Source organism: Nannobrachium achirus (assembly GCF_963921795.1).
Source record: "Nannobrachium achirus genome assembly, chromosome: 13".
In the NCBI taxonomy this organism is placed as follows: Eukaryota; Metazoa; Chordata; class Actinopteri; order Myctophiformes; family Myctophidae; genus Nannobrachium; species Nannobrachium achirus.
The window spans coordinates 65,412,130-65,430,551 of NC_137833.1; the positions used below are offsets into that span (position 1 = coordinate 65,412,130).

At 43.7% G+C, this 18,422-nt stretch overlaps 1 protein-coding gene across 1 annotated transcript in view; it reads right to left on the bottom strand.

Annotated features, from left to right (window-relative positions):
- The window catches only part of ninl (ninein-like), a gene marked incomplete at both ends in the record, with an annotated part of 135,787 nt that overhangs the window by 47,240 nt on the left and 70,125 nt on the right, over positions 1 to 18,422 (bottom strand). Inside the window, 4 exons of the mRNA XM_080740901.1 lie at positions 3,052 to 3,144; positions 5,464 to 5,638; positions 6,564 to 6,704; positions 11,390 to 11,526. Coding sequence (XP_080597027.1) covers positions 3,052 to 3,144; positions 5,464 to 5,638; positions 6,564 to 6,704; positions 11,390 to 11,526 — 546 coding nt within the window. The remainder of the gene's footprint in view (positions 1 to 3,051; positions 3,145 to 5,463; positions 5,639 to 6,563; positions 6,705 to 11,389; positions 11,527 to 18,422) is intronic.

Genomic DNA, 18,422 nt, shown 5'->3' on the forward strand with positions numbered 1-18,422 from the left:
TGAAGAATGACCTACTGTAAATACTGGCCTGGGATCAGATGCGACCACAACCTACTGCTGTCTGTCTCTCCTATACTGTCTCCCTCTCAGCTGTCCTACTGTCTGTCTCTCCTACGCTGTCTCCCTCTCAGCTGTCCTACTGTCTGTCTCTCCTACACTGTCTCCCTCTCAGCTGTCCTACTGTCTGTCTCTCTCACACTGTCTCCCTCTCTGCTGTCCTACTGTCTGTCTCTCCTACACTGTCTCCCTCTCTGCTGTCCTACTATCTGTCTCTCCTACACTGTCTCCCTCTCAGCTGTCCTACTGTCTGTCTCTCCTACACTGTCTCCCTTTTAGCTGTCCTACTGTCTGTCTCTCTCACACTGTCTCCCTCTCTGCTGTCCTACTGTCTGTCTCTCCTACACTGTCTCCCTCTCAGCTGTCCTACTGTCTGTCTCTCCTACACTGTCTCCCTTTTAGCTGTCCTACTGTCTGTCTCTCTCACACTGTCTCCCTCTCTGCTGTCCTACTATCTGTCTCTCCTACACTGTCTCCCTCTCAGCTGTCCTACTGTCTGTCTCTCCTACACTGTCTCCCTCTCAGCTGTCCTACTGTCTGTCTCTCCTACACTGTCTCCCTCTCAGCTGTCCTACTGTCTGTCTCTCCTACACTGTCTCCCTCTCAGCTGTCCTACTGTCTGTCTCTCCTACACTGTCTCCCTCTCAGCTGTCCTACTGTCTGTCTCTCCTACACTGTCTCCCTCTCAGCTGTCCTACTGTCTGTCTCCTACACTTACTGTCTCCATCTCAGACTGTCAGTACAGAGTGGACTGCCTGTTCCCCTAAAATTCATCTGAGACCTTTACTGCCACACACACACACACACACACACACACACACACACACACACACACACACACACACACACACACACACACACACACACACACACACACACACACACACACACACACACACACACACACACACACACAGTGAATTATTAATTTATAGCACTGCAAAGATCAGTGTCCAGGATGAGTTACCTCACACCACTAAATGCATCACTGCCTGCATGTGTGTGTGTGTGTGTGTGTGTGTGTGTGTGTGTGTGTGTGTGTGTGTGTGTGTGTGTGTGTGTGTGTGTGTGTGTGTGTGTGTGTGTGTGTGTGTGTGTGTGTGTGTGTGTGTGTGTGTGTGCGTGCGTGCGTGCGTGCGTGCGTGCGTGCGTGCGTGCGTGCGTGTACCTTCTCCCATGCCACCCTTCTCTTTCTGCGTGCCCATTTTATCCCGACTACATACTTTCCCCAGTGTGTTTCTTCAAATGTTTTTGACTCTTGCTTTGGCGATGCAAATGTATGTTCTCTCGTGCCAATAAAGCTGAATGAATTGAACACTGTATAATGTTGTAATGTGTATGTAACGCAGTGTTCACTGTGACAGGAAATTCAGATTTAATCTTAGTCTTTTGTATACAGTAACACACCGTTTAGCTTTAGTCCTATTTTAGTAAACTGAAGTTGTTTAAAAAAAATCTCTGATCTACAAGCTTACAACACTTGCGATCGTCTTTTCGCATTGAGTTGTGAGATTAAGATCTGCAAAGTCATGTATTATGAATCATGCTTACATGTAACATTGTTGTAGCCTGGCAGGCATGGCAGCAGAGAAGGGAGTAATAATGAGAATAAAAGTAGGCTTATGTAATCATTAAAATGATCATTATTAGGCTCCACTACAAGGTCAGTTCACTTTGCCACCTATTACCTTATTTTAGATTTTTTTAATCTAAAATAAATGCCTATTGTGTCTTGTAAGGCAGTCTGTCTTGGAGTTCCCGTAACATTGTTTAACTATGAATTTAAAATGTGCCTTTCATGATATGTTCTGGCCCACCATCTAATGCCTTAGAAAAAAATTGGACCCTCACCAAATCTATTTGTCTACCCGTCCTACATATTTGGTTCAAAAATCACGCACGTCGGTAGACATTATCTCTACAGTCATGTGATCGACATGGACCCGTCCGATTTTTCATATTCTATCCCGATTGGCCAAGATTGTCTTTTTGTTTGTAGGATTGGTCGGTTTTGAACAAAATGCTTCAAATCACGAACGCAGCGTGCAATTTTCGTGAAATTGTGCAAGCACATTCCCACTAGACAGAGGAAAAAATGCCACTTCAGATTTTTTAACAAAATGCCTCAAATCACGAACGCAGCTTGCGCTTTCCATGAAACTTTGCACGCACCTTCCTGACCTGGTGGAGACCTGTGCTTAGAAGAGCACTGCTTCTAGTTCTAAATCTGCAGGGACGGACAGAACCATTTTGGGATGACCGTTTTTCCGGTTGCATCCGTCTCCTAGCAGCCAAGCACCATTCATACGTTGGAGAAGGGCGCCTCTAGTGTGATCACTGAAAACCAGGGTTTGACATAGATCAGCGTCAATGGCGGATTCCATGCCATGGACGTATCTTGACAGATTATCATTTTCAACCACTAGGTGGCGCTGTTGACTAAGCCAAAAGCATTGGCTTTGATCTCTAGGCTCTTCTGCAGGGGTTGACAAACATGACTGTGTGTGTGTGTGTGTGTGTGTGTGTGTGTGTGTGTGTGTGTGTGTGTGTGTGTGTGTGTGTGTGTGTGCGCGCATGTGTGTGCGCATGTGTGTGCGCATGTGTGTGCGCATGTGTGTGTTTGTGTGTGAGCTCTCATTCACTCCTTTAAAACAACTTTCATTTATAACGATCTAGCTTTGCATGGGAATGTCAAAACCGGACGATTCTTTTTTTTCCTGATTTCATGGCATCCATGGGCATGTTTGAGACCATCGATCTAAACCTTTTTTAGGTCAAAGTTTAAGGTCAACTCTGGCATTGTGGGCCTTTGGAGGTAAAAAAACCTGGCAGTGAATATTAAGTGTGTAAGCGTGACAGCTCAGGGTGTGTGTGTGTGTGTGTGTGTGTGTGTGTGTGTGTGTGTGTGTGTGTGTGTGTGTGTGTGTAACCTTGTCGTGCAGCAGCTGGCTCAGGTCCCGGTTGAGGCGACACACAGAGGTCTCTGCTTCACACATCTTCACCTTCACCAGACCCAGCTCCTCCTCCAGGCCCCTGTTCTCCTTTCACCTTCACCAGACCCAGCTCCTCCTCCAGGCCCCTGTTCTCCTGCTCCACGCACACACAAACACGCAAACGCACGCACGTCTAGATCAGGGGTGGGCAACTCTTAAGCTCTGTACAGACCGGCGAATTAGCGAAAGCGGCGTGAATAAGCGAACCAAAAAAGCGAAGTATTCGCGATTCGCCTTTTTCCATACACACCAAAAAGCGACGCGAATATGCGTCTAATATTCGCTCAATTCGCCAAAAAACGAGGGGGTGATATCTGCCTGTAGCCACAGGAGAAAGGAGAAGAAAGGAGAGAGAGGAGAGAGGAGAACGGACGGGGAAACAAATAAAACAATGGAAACTACATCCTCAAGTGATGATGACCTGGCCGTGGTTGTTAGCCTATTAAATAATAAAAAGAAAAAGAAGAATAGAAGTCTTCACCGCTGCACAAAACCCATCATATCACAGAAGAGACAACACGCGTTCACCGTTGCCCCTCCGCTCTGCAGCAGTGTAAAGTAACTAAAAGTAGATTTACTTGAGTAGCCTGTACTTGTAGGTATTTGTACTTGAGTCCAATTCCCAGTACTTTCCTTCTACTCCACTACATTTCGGATCCTATTGTATTTAATACCCAGCGATTTATTTTAAAACATTAGTCTTTTTGCATATAAATTAACAATAAAACATACATAAACCATGCTTTTACCAGTAGACATTCGAGTACTTTTTCCAAGCAGCCACACACACAGACGAGAGACACGGAAAATAAACACTGTTCCCCTCGGCCTCAATGCAAAGGGAAGGTCCTTCGACCATGCTCTTTCTCTCTCTTTAAGTAGGATAGAGTGAGCCTGATTTAATACATAGAGAGAGAGGAGTTCACCAGCGAATGTTCGCTAAATTCAAAATTCGCTTTTGGTGTGGATGCTTCCATTGACTTTATAAGGTTTTAAAAAAAAAAGCGAATTATACGCTAATTCGCTATTGGCCAATTGGCCGGCGGTGTGTATGGACCTTTATGATGGCGATGGCCACTATATTTACACACTCTGACAGTAAAATAAAAGTACCTCAAAATTGTACTTAAAGGGATATTCCACTTTCCAAAAAACATTTGGTCATTTTATCATCTAATCAGGCTTTTATGAACACCGTGAACAGATTTTAATTTGCTTGATTCAATATTTAGATATTTGATGTAAATGTTATCAGGCTCTACAGGCTCAACAGGCTCAGGGCCTCTCCCAACACACACACCCATTGTAACTTCAAACTTCATTTTAACCATGATAGATTCATTAAAAACACCCGTTATTTTTTCTGGTGACTCATACTACCCCCCCTAATACGTGAGCAGGCCGTGTTTTTTCAATAACCTTTTTCTTTTATTTTTAATAATTCTTTGGGAAAATGGAAAAAAATTAAATACAAAACTTTTTTATTAAAAATAAATGAAAAAGGTTATTGAAAAAACACGGCCTGCTCACGTATTAGGAGGGTAGTATGAGTCACCAGAAAAAAATAACTGGTGTTCTTAATGAATCTATCATGGTTAAAATGGAGTTTGAAGTTACAATGGGTGTGTGTGGGGAGAGGCCCTGAGCCTGGAGTTTTTTTTTTAAGTGAAATATCCCTTTAAAGGAGGACTTCACCACTTTTCAACCTATCTTCATATAATAGGTCCTCAGTGAGGACCTATTATATGAAGATAGGTCACTAATCTACTTGGTCAGTGTCTTATAGGAGGGCTGTGGGAAGTTCAGAAACCCATCTACCAGTGACATCATCGATAGGAAATCCAAGCTAATAGAAATGGCAGGCTTTCTATTCTGAAATGTTATAATGGAAGCCACTGTTCTCACAATAATTTAAATAGTTGTTTTAATCTTGTTTTAAAATAAATATCCTCCTAACGATGATGTCACTGGCAGACAGGTTTTAAAAAATATATATCTTCCTAACGATGATGTCACTGGTAGTGGGGTTTCTGAACTGCCCACATCCCTCCTAAGAGACACAGACCGAGTAGGAAAAGAAAATGCAATTCTATTGTGAACATTAGTGGGACCAATTATATGAAGATAGGTTGAAGTACAGAGTGAAAGGTCAAGTTCATTAAGTATTGACGGTTCAAGTGGTTAAATATCTGAAAACACAAATTGACATGAATCCAAAATACCCTGATGATTGTGCTGCCAAACAATGAAACTATATGGAATCTATGAAAAAGGTTGTGGGGGTTCCCTGCTTCATCTCTCTCTCACATAAGGGGTCCTTGGCCTGAAAACGTTGAAGACCCCTGGCCTAGTGCTTAAATGTACCCAAGTAACCCTAACCCTACACCCATGGTGGTCTTGCAGATCAGTTTACCTGCGTGGTGTTGCAGATCTCCTCCTGCAGGGTGCTCTCTCTGGTCCTCATCAGAGCCAGCTCCTCTCTCAGCTGGTCCCTCTCTCGCTCCACCTGCTGCAGCAGCACCTCGCTCTCCTGCTCCGATTGGCTCCTCAGCGCCGTCAGCCTATCGCGGAAGTCCTGCTCCAGGTCCCTGCCGAAACCAATCCACCAATCACACACCAGTCACGCCCAATCCCAAATCCTCAGTATACCGTCATTGTCGGGTGGAAAGCTTGTACGTCCAAAACTGTTCATTTTGTTTTTATCCTCTTAAAAATTATTTAAAATAGTGAAAATAGCCAATCTAATGTGCTTGTAGATCTGCTATCGTCATATTTATTTGAAAACTTCAAATAGGACATTAGTACCTTCTACTTTTGTACTTCCAAGTACATTTTGACACCAATACTTTTGTACTTTTACTCAAGCACATTTTTTATTCCGGACTTTTATTTGTAACAGAGTGTTCCTGCATTGCAGTATTGATACTTTTATTATCAAATGTGAGTACTTTTCTCCACCACAGACACACTCCAGCTACTATACCAACAGCTACTATACCAACAGCTACTATACCAACAGCTACTATACCAACAGCTACTATACCAACAGCTACTATACCAACAGCTACTATACCAACAGCTACTATACCAACAGCTACTATACAAACAGCTACTATACCAACAGCTACTATACCAACAGCTACTATACCAACAGCTACAATACCAACAGCTACAATACCAACAGCTACTATACCAACAGCTACTATACCAACAGCTACTATACCAACAGCTACAATACCAACAGCTACAATACCAACAGCTACTATACCAACAGCTACTATACCAACAGCTACTATACCAACAGCTACAATACCAACAGCTACAATACCAACAGCTACTATACCAACAGCTACTATACCAACAGCTACTATACCAACAGCTACAATACCAACAGCTACAATACCAACAGCTACTATACCAACAGCTACAATACCAACAGCTACTATACCAACAGCTACTATACCAACAGCTACAATACCAACAGCTACTATACCAACAATCAACAGCGTTTACTTGATCTTGGATTGGTTGATGGTTTCCATGCTAGCGTGCCTGTCGTCCACCTCTCGCACCAGCTGCAGGTTCCGTCTGTCTGCCCAGTCCAGGTCTGTCCTCAGCCTGTCTCGCTCTCTGACCGCGTCCTCTGCTACCGTCCTGCAGGGGCGTCACAAGGGGGGGAATGTGGGACTGAGTTACTAGGGCCCAAGGTGGAGGGGCCTTCATTATTTCATACTTGAGCTCAGCGCCGGCGGGCCGTACACGCAGACTACGCAGTCTGCGTAGGGCCCCTCCGACCAAAAAGCCCCCCCACCCGCCCCTCCTCAGCAGAAAAGAACTAGTGCTGCATGGTTAATCGTTTTCAAACCGAAATCGCGATGTGAAATCCCGCGATTAGCGAATCGCAAATGCCAGACTTCAAAAGCAATATGGAGACGTTTTAATTTTTAAAATCCCTTCATAATTGACTAAAGCAATGATCAAATCAAACTGTGGTGACTTTCTTTGCTTCTGCGCATCTCCACACCGCTGAAAGAGAAAGTGAATGTGATGTTTTGGCACAGTGGCCACTGTGCAGGAGCGTGGGAACAGCATGGGAACTAGGGGTGCTGCAGGTGTTCCAGCACCCCTATGGGGAAGTTTTCATTTTTTATTTAAATAAGAAAAGAACAAATCAAACATAGCAAAAATACATTGCCTGTTGTTGTAGTTTTTTATTTATTCATTTATATATATATATATATATATATATATATATATATATATATATATATTTCCAATGTAAAATGGATTAAAAAACGATAAAAAATGTTAGGCCTATTATTTTTTCGCGTGCGCTCGCTACGCTCGCGCCCGCAGGAAGGCCCCATAGCAGAATCATGCTTAGGGCCCCCATGGGCCCAGAAACGGCTCTGCTTGAGCTATTGAAAAATAGCAGATATACAAGCTCACAGCGTGGCACTGAGTGCCGCGCTGCGAGCTTGTATATCTGCTATTTTTTAAAAGTCGTGAAAATTTGTGCAAATCTTTGAATAAGCGAACGTTTGTAACTAAAATTTTGCTTCTGGGGGGTCCCTGGAACGAAATATTTTGAGATTGGGGTCTGTGGCCAAAATACATATCATTTTGGGGGTCCTTCACATGAAAAGGTTTGAGCAACACTGACATAGAAACATAGGTTTTTCAAAAAACCTTTAGAAATATTCAAAGATCTTCACACAAATTTTCAAAAATAGCAGATGTACAAGCTTGCAGCACAGCTGTGAGCTTGTATAGGCCTATCTGCTATTTTTCAATAGTACACAAAATAATAGCACAAGTTGCACAAAATATGTGTGTAATAATTATGTGTAATAATGCGTTCCCAGTCTAAATGGGTTAAAGAACATTCATGGGGGACCCGCCGTGAATCATTGTACCCAGGGCCCAGAATTTGCCGTCCTGCACACACACAAACACTGATCTTAAACCGTTTACCAGTGTGCGGATGATTACAATGTTTGGTTTGCACTGTGTTGTTACATTGCACACAACGCCCACACGGGTAGTTTCCCTTTGGGAGGGGAGCCCGAAGAGTCTGCCCTTGTGCAGCAGAGCTGCAGGATTGGAAATGGGCATGAACCAAATGGAAGAGGGGCGAACACATTTTAGTGTATTACAGTACATGTACAGTATGAGGCAACATATTTGTTTTTGTAGGGTAATTTCTTAATAATATTGTTTTTCAGAAAACTTAGGTCAGGCCTAAATGGGTTAAAACAAAAGGAGGTGAAAATTCTGGGTCAGACTTGAGGATATGCCAATGCTTCTTAAAAATAGACTGAATCTTATGAGAATTGGCAGAATAAGTGGTGACACATGTAACAGAACATTTCTTCTTGTTGCTTTCTTGTTGCTTTTTTGCAAAATTCAGAGCGGGGTTTGTTTAAAGCCAATGTAAAGGCCTTCTCAACACACGCGAAAATCATACCCTCTTTGGATACATTTAGAAGCTTTATTTAAACTAGTCCTTACCCGTTCAAAGATATGAGCTCCGAAATGATGTGCAGTGTGTGGGTTATGGGGTGTGCACTGTGCACACAGTATATGAGGGATGGAAAGTAACTTTCTGGTGCTTGCATGATAATATGTAGGAGCATCAATGTAAGAAATACCCGTTTCGTTTAAAGGCTACAGAGATACTGTGTACCGATCTACATGACAACATCTGAAAGAGGGCCAGCCAACACCCCCCCCCCCCCCCCCCCCGCCCCCCGCCCACCCACACACACACACACACACACACACACACACGCACGCACACGCGCACGCACACACACACACAGAGCTGGTTAAACATGTTGCCCCATGCTAGATGCAGAATAGACATGCCTCATGCTAGATGCAGAATAGATAGTAGTTACACCATAAAAATGCTAATATACAGCATACGATTTGTGAAAGTGACAAACGGGCTTCACAGTATTCGTTTAATGGCTACCCCCCCCCAGCCCGCCCGCCCACGCGCCTGCCTGCCTGCCTGCCTGCCTGCCTGCCTGCCTGCCTGCCTGCCTGCCCGCCCGCCCGCCCGCCCGCCCGCCCGCCCGCCCGCCCGCCCGCCCGCCCGCCCGCACGCACGCACAGAGAGAGAGCTGGTTAAACATGTTGCCTCATGCTAGATGCAGAATAGATGAGCCTCAAGCTAGATGCAGAATAGATAGTAGATACACCATAAAAATGCTAATATACAGCATACGATTTGTGAAAGTGACAAAAGGGCTTCACAGTTATGTTAGGTGTGTTCATATGCTAATTGTGATGCGATTTCAGATCAATTGCTCCAGCCACTGAGGAGAAACGCTGTGACAGACAGACAGACAGACAGACAGACAGACAGACAGACAGACAGACATTCGCAAAATTATAGTATAGGTATTCATCAGTGGAGGAACAAACTCTTCTCAATCTATAAAACTGACTTATTGGTAAGGACATTTTTAAGGACGGGGGGGGGGGGGGGGGGGGGGTCTGTTTCTTTCTGATACAGAGTAGTGGAGAGACAACCGCTATTGTTAATAATTCACATATCCAAAAAATTAACGCTTTCGAGACTGAACTCTAATGTAAATTTTAGATTTTGGTCCCATTCATTTAGAACAGATGCAAATGATTGCAATTCATCAATGCGGCCCTTAAAGATAGAGAACATATCATCTATATAACGGAACCACTTCACAATCCTAGATTGGTATGTGCTAACAGAGGGGTTAAATACACATTTTTTTTCTCAAAATAGCCCATAAATAAATTAGCATAGTTTGGAGCAAAAATTGAACCCATGCTTGTCCCAGAGACTTGTAAATAAACTAGACCAGGTCAACCTGGTTGTGCCAGACCCCCTGTCTGTCATCATCATTTATGACATCATGCCTTTTGTAGGCATGTCATCATCATGTCATCATCATATATACCCTTTATATAGAAAACCCGGACAGACATTTGCTTATGTAGGCCTACCCATTTCATGGGTCTGGCAAAAGTCATTATCAAAACTGAAATTGTTATATTTCAGGGCATATGCAGCCAAATCGACTATAAGCTGATTAGGTGGCATTGCATCAGCATCAGTCTTCATGTGGAATATTTGTGTAAAGACTCGTCACATCAAGGGTTAATAATACCACATTGTCAGGCAGCTCAGAGATAAGCGAGATTTTATGTATTAGATCTGTGGAGTCTTTAATATACAAAGGTAATATGTGGACAAGGGGCTTGATAAAGAAATCCACATATTCGGACAGAGGAGACAAAAGGGAATCATTTTGGGCCACAATAGGGCGACCAGGAGGATCAATCATTGATTTATGAATTTTGGGCAGCGTATACAAGACAGGTTTAAAGGAGTAGTTCACCCCCAAAATGACTTTTTTTCTATTGATTAGTCATGCCATGGAGACTTGAGTTCAATAATACTTTTTTTGTATGTCCCTTGCTAAAAACCCCAGGACAAAAATCCACTCGTCCTAGACAATTTGCCCTCCTGGCCCCCAAACTGTGGAATAAACTCTCTGTCGCACTTAGAACTACAGACTCACTCCCTAGCTTCCACCATGGACTGAAGACTCACCTCTTCAGACTCCACCTAACGGTGGCGGGCATATGAGTAGGGCAAAAGTGTGACGATTTCTATCAGTTTAATTGAACTGTTCTTAAAGTGTTGTGTCACAATTTGACCAGTAGAGGGAGACATTGTCATGTTAAAATGAGCTGTTCATGTAGAATACAGGTCAGCTGTTTGTAACTTCATTTCTGCCCCAGGCCAACCAATCAATACCACATCAATAACAGTTCATTGCTTTCTTCTCTGGGTTAATTAGCTCCACAGGAAATTAGATTCTGCTGATCTAGAAACTTCTTCTATATCTATAGCTCTCAGTCTGGATAACAACATCTGTTTAACTAGACATTCTGGGAAATTGCAAGTGTGGTTGTGTGACGCGAGTCACACCTGCACATTAATTTCGTCCTTGTCACTTTTTTATGCCCATACATGGGGATCCCTGATGTCAACAATATTACGCCCACATCTCGGATGCCCATACAGTATATAGACATACTGTGTCAGTCTCGTGTGGTCTATGATGTCAGACAATTATGATGTCAGTCATCTCCATATTTTACTCCTCGAGTAACTGAGAGTGTGCAAATGGAACCAAATGGACCCGCTTTCAGAGTTAAGGTCACCCTTGAAATTAAAACGCTTCGCTACACGAAATGGAACAGAGCAGTGTGTGTGTGTGTGTGTGTGTGTGTGTGTGTGTGTGTGTGTGTGTGTGTGTGTGTGCGTGCGTGCGTATACATACTGTAGGTGTGTGATCTCATTCTTGTAGGAGATCAGGGCAGCCTGGTGGATGCCGTTGCCGCTGACCAGCAGCTCATTGTCCAGAGCCAGCGTCAGGTCGGCCAGACACAGCCTCTCCTCCAGGGAGAAGTCCAGCGTCTGACAACACACAGAGAAACACCGTGAGTATGAGAAACACACAACAATCTAGAATCAGGACAACATTGTATTTACACAGAGTTTGCAAACCACACAGATACAGCAGATATCATCCCGAGGCTGATTCTATAAATGCCTTTCCGCACGCACGCACGCACGCGCGCACGCGCGCACGCACGCACGCACGCACGCACGCTTTCTGAACTCTAATTTGGGCTAATGCTTTTCAGAAGAAGCGAGAGACGTCATTTTGTTGTTGAACCGAACCTTTCTGATGAAGGGTTTGGTGGTCGGAGACAATATGGACAGGCCTTTAAGTTAAGGCATAAGAGCAGCTACTTAAGACAAACTAAATAGAGCCATTAGTGTCCTGATGGCTGCCTGGTTCAAAAAGAATTTCCGCAAGGATGCGGAAGCTTAATGGCTTTTAGATTCATATTTGACAGAACTATCACCAGTAAGACTTCCTAAATCGGGAGATAAGCGACCATCAGGTTGCATACACAAACTTTAGAAGGCAATGGTAGCCAATCAGGAGGGAATATGGGAAATGGGGCAGATCCATGTTGATGACTTTAGAGATACTGTGTACCGTTTTGCGTGATTTTAGGGCAAACTCTGTAGGAGCAGTGTCCAACAATCTGTTTTGCAAGAATCGGCGGTGTGTGTGCAAAGTTTGGCATGGATAGGGGCAACGGTGGCGGAGATATGAGTAGGGGAAAAGTGTGACGTGACTGACTGACTGACTGACTGACTGACTAACTGACTGACAGACAGACAAACAGCCATCCGGTGGAGGTTTTGATACTATTTGACAGTACTATCATCAGTTTTGTTTGCTTTGTTTGCTTGCACACAATCTTTACTAATAAGTCCAGACATACTGGGGAAAAAAAGAACAAAAAAGAAAAGAGAAAATGCTGCTATAACAAGTTGGGGGACCATACAGTAACTCTGAGGACCCCCTAGGGGGCCCAGACCCCCATGATGTTCTATACCAGAAACACTGCATCACTTGCACTACAGTGTGACTACAGCATGCGAGTGCATGTGTGTGCACGTGTGTCCATCTATTGGCATGTTGACGCCAAAGCAATAAATCGTTCAGCTCTAATGTGACGCGGTCAAAAGCTCAACCTCACAGCTGATTAGTTCAAGTGTGAATCACTTTGTTTTGAAAACACACATGAAGCTAAAGTGGGACAGAAAACACACATGAAGCTAAAGTGGGACAGAAAACACACATGAAGCTAAAGTGGGACAGAAAACACACATGAAGCTAAAGTGGGACAGAAAACACACATGAAGCTAAAGTGGGACAGAAAACACACATGAAGCTAAAGTGGGACAGAAAACACACATGAAGCTAAAGTGGGACAGAAAACACACATGAAGCTAAAGTGGGACAGAAAACACACATGAAGCTAAAGTGGGACAGAAAACACACATGAAGCTAAAGTGGGACACGCTCCCTGCTTTTTATCACCTCTCAGAAACATCCTTATGATCAGTGTTGATTTAACCCATTTAGGCCTGAACACATTATGACGCAATATTTTATGCTTTAACTATTGAAAAATAGCAGATATACAAGCTCACAGCGCGGCACCGAGTGCCGCGCTGCGAGCTTGTAGATCTGCTATTTTTGAAAAAGTCATGAAAATGTGTGCAAATCTTTGAATATATGTATTTTTCAAAGCGAACGTTTGTAACTCAAATTTTGCTTCTGGGTGGTCCCTGGAACTAGATATTTTGAGATGGGGGTCCGTGGCCAAATAAATATCATTTTGGGGGTCCTTCACATGAAAAGGTTTGAGCACCACTGACATAGTAGTGTCTCAAGAACAGACTAACTGAGCTCCAGTTGAAAAGGACCTTTTCTTTGACGATGGCTGGCCAGATTGCTGACATAGAAACATAGTTTTTTTTCCAAAAATCTTAGAAGGATTCAAAAGACAAGAATCTGGTCAAAATTCTAATTTTCACGATTTTTCAAAAATAGCAGATCTACAAGCTCGCAGCGCGGCACTCGGTGCCGCGCTGTGAGCTTGTATATCTGCTATTTTTTTATATTTAAAGCATAAAATATTGCGTCATAATGTGTTCAGGCCTAAATGGGTTAACTAAAACTATGACCAAAAATGTGTGTCGACTGCCTTTTGTTCACTGACGAAAACGAAATAAAAACAAAATAAAAACTAAGCTGTGATGACTAAAACTAAGACTAAATATATTGACAATTTCGTCAAAAGAATAAAAAATAAAAACTAGAGTAGGGAGCGACTAGTGGAGATTAGAGAAGATGTTTGGTTGCTCTCAGGTGTTGCGTGCTGAAAAGAGCCGATCTACAAGCTCACAACGCCTCGCAGGGGGGTCCCTGGAACGACATATTTTGAGATGGGGGTCCGCTGATTTAGAAGAAGGATTTAGAAAGCATTTATAGAATCGGGTCAAAAATATTCAAAGACTTGCACAAATCGAAATCTTCCAAAAATAGCAGATGTACAAAGCTTGCAGCTGTGAGCTTGCATATCTGCTATTTTTTTTAACAGTTAATGGGCAACCGCTGACTCTATACTGCTGCACGGAATGCACACAACACGGGGATCACATAACGTCACTTTAATTGATTCAAAGTGACAATAGCAGGTCAAGACCCGACCGAAGATGCTTCTTTTATGCCTGTGTCTGACTGAATAGATATTGGTTTCATTATCACGTCACTTCCATTGATTCAAAGCGACGCTACGGGTCAAGCTGAAACGGAGCAATGCATTTGGTATTACTGGCAGACCGTTCCCAAACTGGACACGAAGATGCTACAGTATGTAAAAGGTTTGTACGAGTTTGTGTGTGTGTGTGTGTGTGTGTGTGTGTGTGTGTGTGTGTGTGTGTGTGTGTGTGTGTGTGTGTGTGTGTGCATGTGTGTGTGTGCGCGCGTGTGTTAGGGCATTAACGATTTAACGACTTGTGATTTTTGCAATTCGACTCGACTCAGTAAAAAGTTGAGTTGAAGTCGACTTTATCGTTTGATGACATCATCACATCACACAGGACCCACCAATTATTTTGGGGGTCCCCAGATGATTAACTTAATGTGAAACATTGTTTTCTCCCTCAACTGTAACAAACTAACATAAAGTTTAAGTGTATAGAGGGTATCTGCACATTTCTAAAGTACCAATTTAAGGACTTTTTAAAACCTTGTCCAAATTGTCAAATATATAGAGGCAGAAATTGTGAAAATAACCGATCTACATGCTGTAGATCGGCTATTTTCACAATAGAACTACTAACTGACATCAGCTGGACACAGACACACACACACACACACCTTCCCTCTGCAGTGCTCTTAGTCCATGGACCATACGAGATGTCGGTATCGGAAAGGTGGCAAAGGTTATCATGCATTTTTGAAAAGCTCTATATCTGTAGATTATATTTTGGTATGATAATTGATAACCCTTTCTGAGACACAGCTAAATTGATGTTATCAGCCGCTAGAGTTGGTGTCCCATTAACTTTACATTACAGGGAAAAAAAAGCAAAAAGCAATTTAGCTGTGTCTCAGAAAGGGTTATCATACCAAATTATAATCTACAGATATAGAGCTTTTCAAAAATGCACGATAACCTTTGCCACCTTTCCGATACCGACATCTCGTATGGCCCATGGACTCTCTGTGTCTGTCTCATTTCTCTCCAAAAGCCCCCTGAATATGATTGAAAATGATTAAAGGCCCATTCCCACTGGGCCAGATAACAGATAAAAAGTGGATGGTAGATACAGATAAAAAAATATCTGCCACAGATAAAAGTATCTGTGGCAAATATCTGTGGTAGATATTTTTTTTTTAATCTGTATCTACCATCCACTTTGAATGGAAAAATATCTGGAGAAAGAGATTTTTTTTATCTGTTATCTGGCCCAGTGGGAATGGGCCTTAAAGGGGAAGACTTGAAATATGTCATTGCGACCGTAGGGAGCTACTTACTGTAGAAACCTCCACCGGCTGTCCGTGGCTGAGTCAGTCAGTCAGTGAGTGAGTCAGTCACACTTTTGCCCTGCTCATATCTCCACAACCGTTGCCCCCATCCATGCCAAATTTTGCACACACACTCCTTGACTGCCAAACTCTGGGGGACCCCCAGATGTAAAAAATGACCAAATGTGCTCACACGTCACACGTCACACTTTTTCCCTGCTTATATCTCCGCACCCGTTGACCCGATCCATGCCAGATTTTACACACACACACACACACACACACACACACACACACACACACACACACACTCCTTGCCTGCCAAACTACAACCTCCAAGGACCCCCGGAGCCCCAGGGACCCCCAGGTCCCTGGGGGACCCCCAGATGTAAAAAATGACCAAATGTGCAAAAATGACCAAATGACCACCCCAACGGGGCTGCTCACGGGGAATTCCCGGGGACCACCGACTCCTGGTGCTCCAGAACGGATGCAAAAGTGGTGGCGCCCCCAGTGGAGGACCCCCTGCCACTGCAGCGCACATAAAATGCCGTAACTCGGGCTAGGAGCGTCCGGGAGAGCCGGGGCCGGTACCTATTCGTCCGCCAAGGCAACGCGGAGACCCCACCCCTCATTTCTCACATGGCCCTATTGTAGCGCCACCTTCAGGCCGATTTTTAAAACACATTTTTGGACACTGCTCCTACAGTTTTTGCCCTAAAATCACGAATATCACTACACAGCATGTCTACACTCATGTCATCAACATGGATCAGGAAGATTTTGGAAAAACAAATTTTGGCCCTATTTGTGGAGATAAGCCACCTACGGTCGCTTATCTCCCGATTAGGGAGTCTTACTGGTTAATATACCTTAGAGGAGTTGTGTGCAAATAGAAAAAAAGTTCCCCCTCTTCAATGTTGCCTAGAACTGGAGGATTGATTTTGGGGTTTGTATTGTAAAGTACAATGTGTGATGTCATCAAGTTGTACTTTACAATACAAACCCCAAAATCAATCCTCCAGTTCTAGGCAACACAGAAGGGGGGGAACTTTTTTTCTATTTCTACACAACTCCTCTTTAAGGATTCCCCTTTAAGGATTACTTATGGTAAGCTTACGTGTCATCAAGTTGTACTTTACAATACAAACCCCAAAATCAATCCTCCAGTTCTAGGCAACACAGAAGGGGGGGAACTTTTTTTTCTATTTCTACACAACTCCTCTTTAAGGATTCCCCTTTAAGGATTACTTATGGTAAACTTACGTTTCATATCACTAACCATACCTGTAACTTTCACTAGTCCCCCAAAATATTCTTTGAAAAAAAAAAAAAACACACTTTTTTTTTTTTACTGTGGTTGGTGGGGCCGGACAGAACCCCCCCCCCGCCTATTTGGGAACCCTGTCATACATCTATACTATAATTTTGCGAATGTCTGTCTGTCTGTCTGTCTGTCTGTCTGTCTGTCTGTCTGTCTGTCTGTCTGTCTGTCTGTCTGTCTGTCTGTCTGTCTGTCTGTCTGTCTGTCTGTCTGTCTGTCTGTCTGTCTGTCTGTCTGTCTGCCTGCCTGCCTGCCTGCAACAGCGTTTCTCCTCAGTGGCTGGAGCAATTGATCTGAAATCGCATCACCATTAGCATATGAACACACCTAACATAACTGTGAAGCCCGTTTGTCACTTTCACAAATCGTATGCTGTATATTAGCATTTTTATGGTGTATCTATATTAGCCTACAGTACCTTTTGTGACCACACATGTTAAGGGAGGGGCGCTGTTGTTCAGGCCATGCACAATCACACACAAACCCACACACACACACACACACACACACACACACGGGGGGGGGGGGGAGTGTGTGTGTGTGCAGGCGGGCAGGCGGGCGGGCGGGCGGGGGGGGGGGGTGGGGGTGGGGGGGTTCAGGCCCTGTTACAGATGTTGTCCAAAAATCATGCAGATCGGTACACAGTATCTCTGTAGCCGTTAAATGGAACGGGTATTTCTTACATTGATGCTCCTACATATTAGCATGCAAGCACCAGTTAAAGTTACTTTCCATCCCTCATATACTGTGTGCACAGTGCACATCCCATAACCCACACACTGCACATCATTTCGGAGCTCATATCTTTGAACGGGTAAGGGCTAGTACAGTACGAAAGAGGTTGCGAGCAGGTGGCAGGTGAGTCAGTAGGATACAACAGCAGTGACAATGTGGGAGGGACGACTAAATTGCAGAGGAAAAGGGGGCAAAAAGCACAAAAACAAACAAAATCTTCTGTGATGGTCACCAATTAGACTAAGTTCCTCGTGACCCAACACTTAACTTCTGGTTCGCTTGGGTTGTAATGGTTCAGAATTAATGATGTAACCAACATTCCTGAGCAGCAAAATAACTTTAGTCTGAGAATGTGTTAAATGCCTCTGGCGTCTGAACCCCTTCAACCATCTGAACCGCACGCACGCACGCACGCACACACACACACACACACACACACACACACACACACACACACACACACACACACACACACACACACACACACACACACACACACACACACACACACACACACACACACACACACACACACACACACACACACACACACACACACACACACACAAACGCAATGAACCGTGGTAGAATGGTCACTTTAAGACAGTTATTGTTAGGCCTCATTGGGTATTTTTTCTGTTTATATGAACTTTTGCATGACTGAGGTGACCTTAGTCAAATCCCACCAGAGCCTAATGGTCCGTGTATCTGTCTGTCTGTCATGGTAAGTGTTTCAATGAGGGAGGAGAAATAAGTAACCAGCTTCACTTTAACACCATGAAACAATTGATCCGAAGGTCATGCAAGTGCGCGCGTGCGTGTGTGTGTTAATATCGAGGTATTAAAACAATC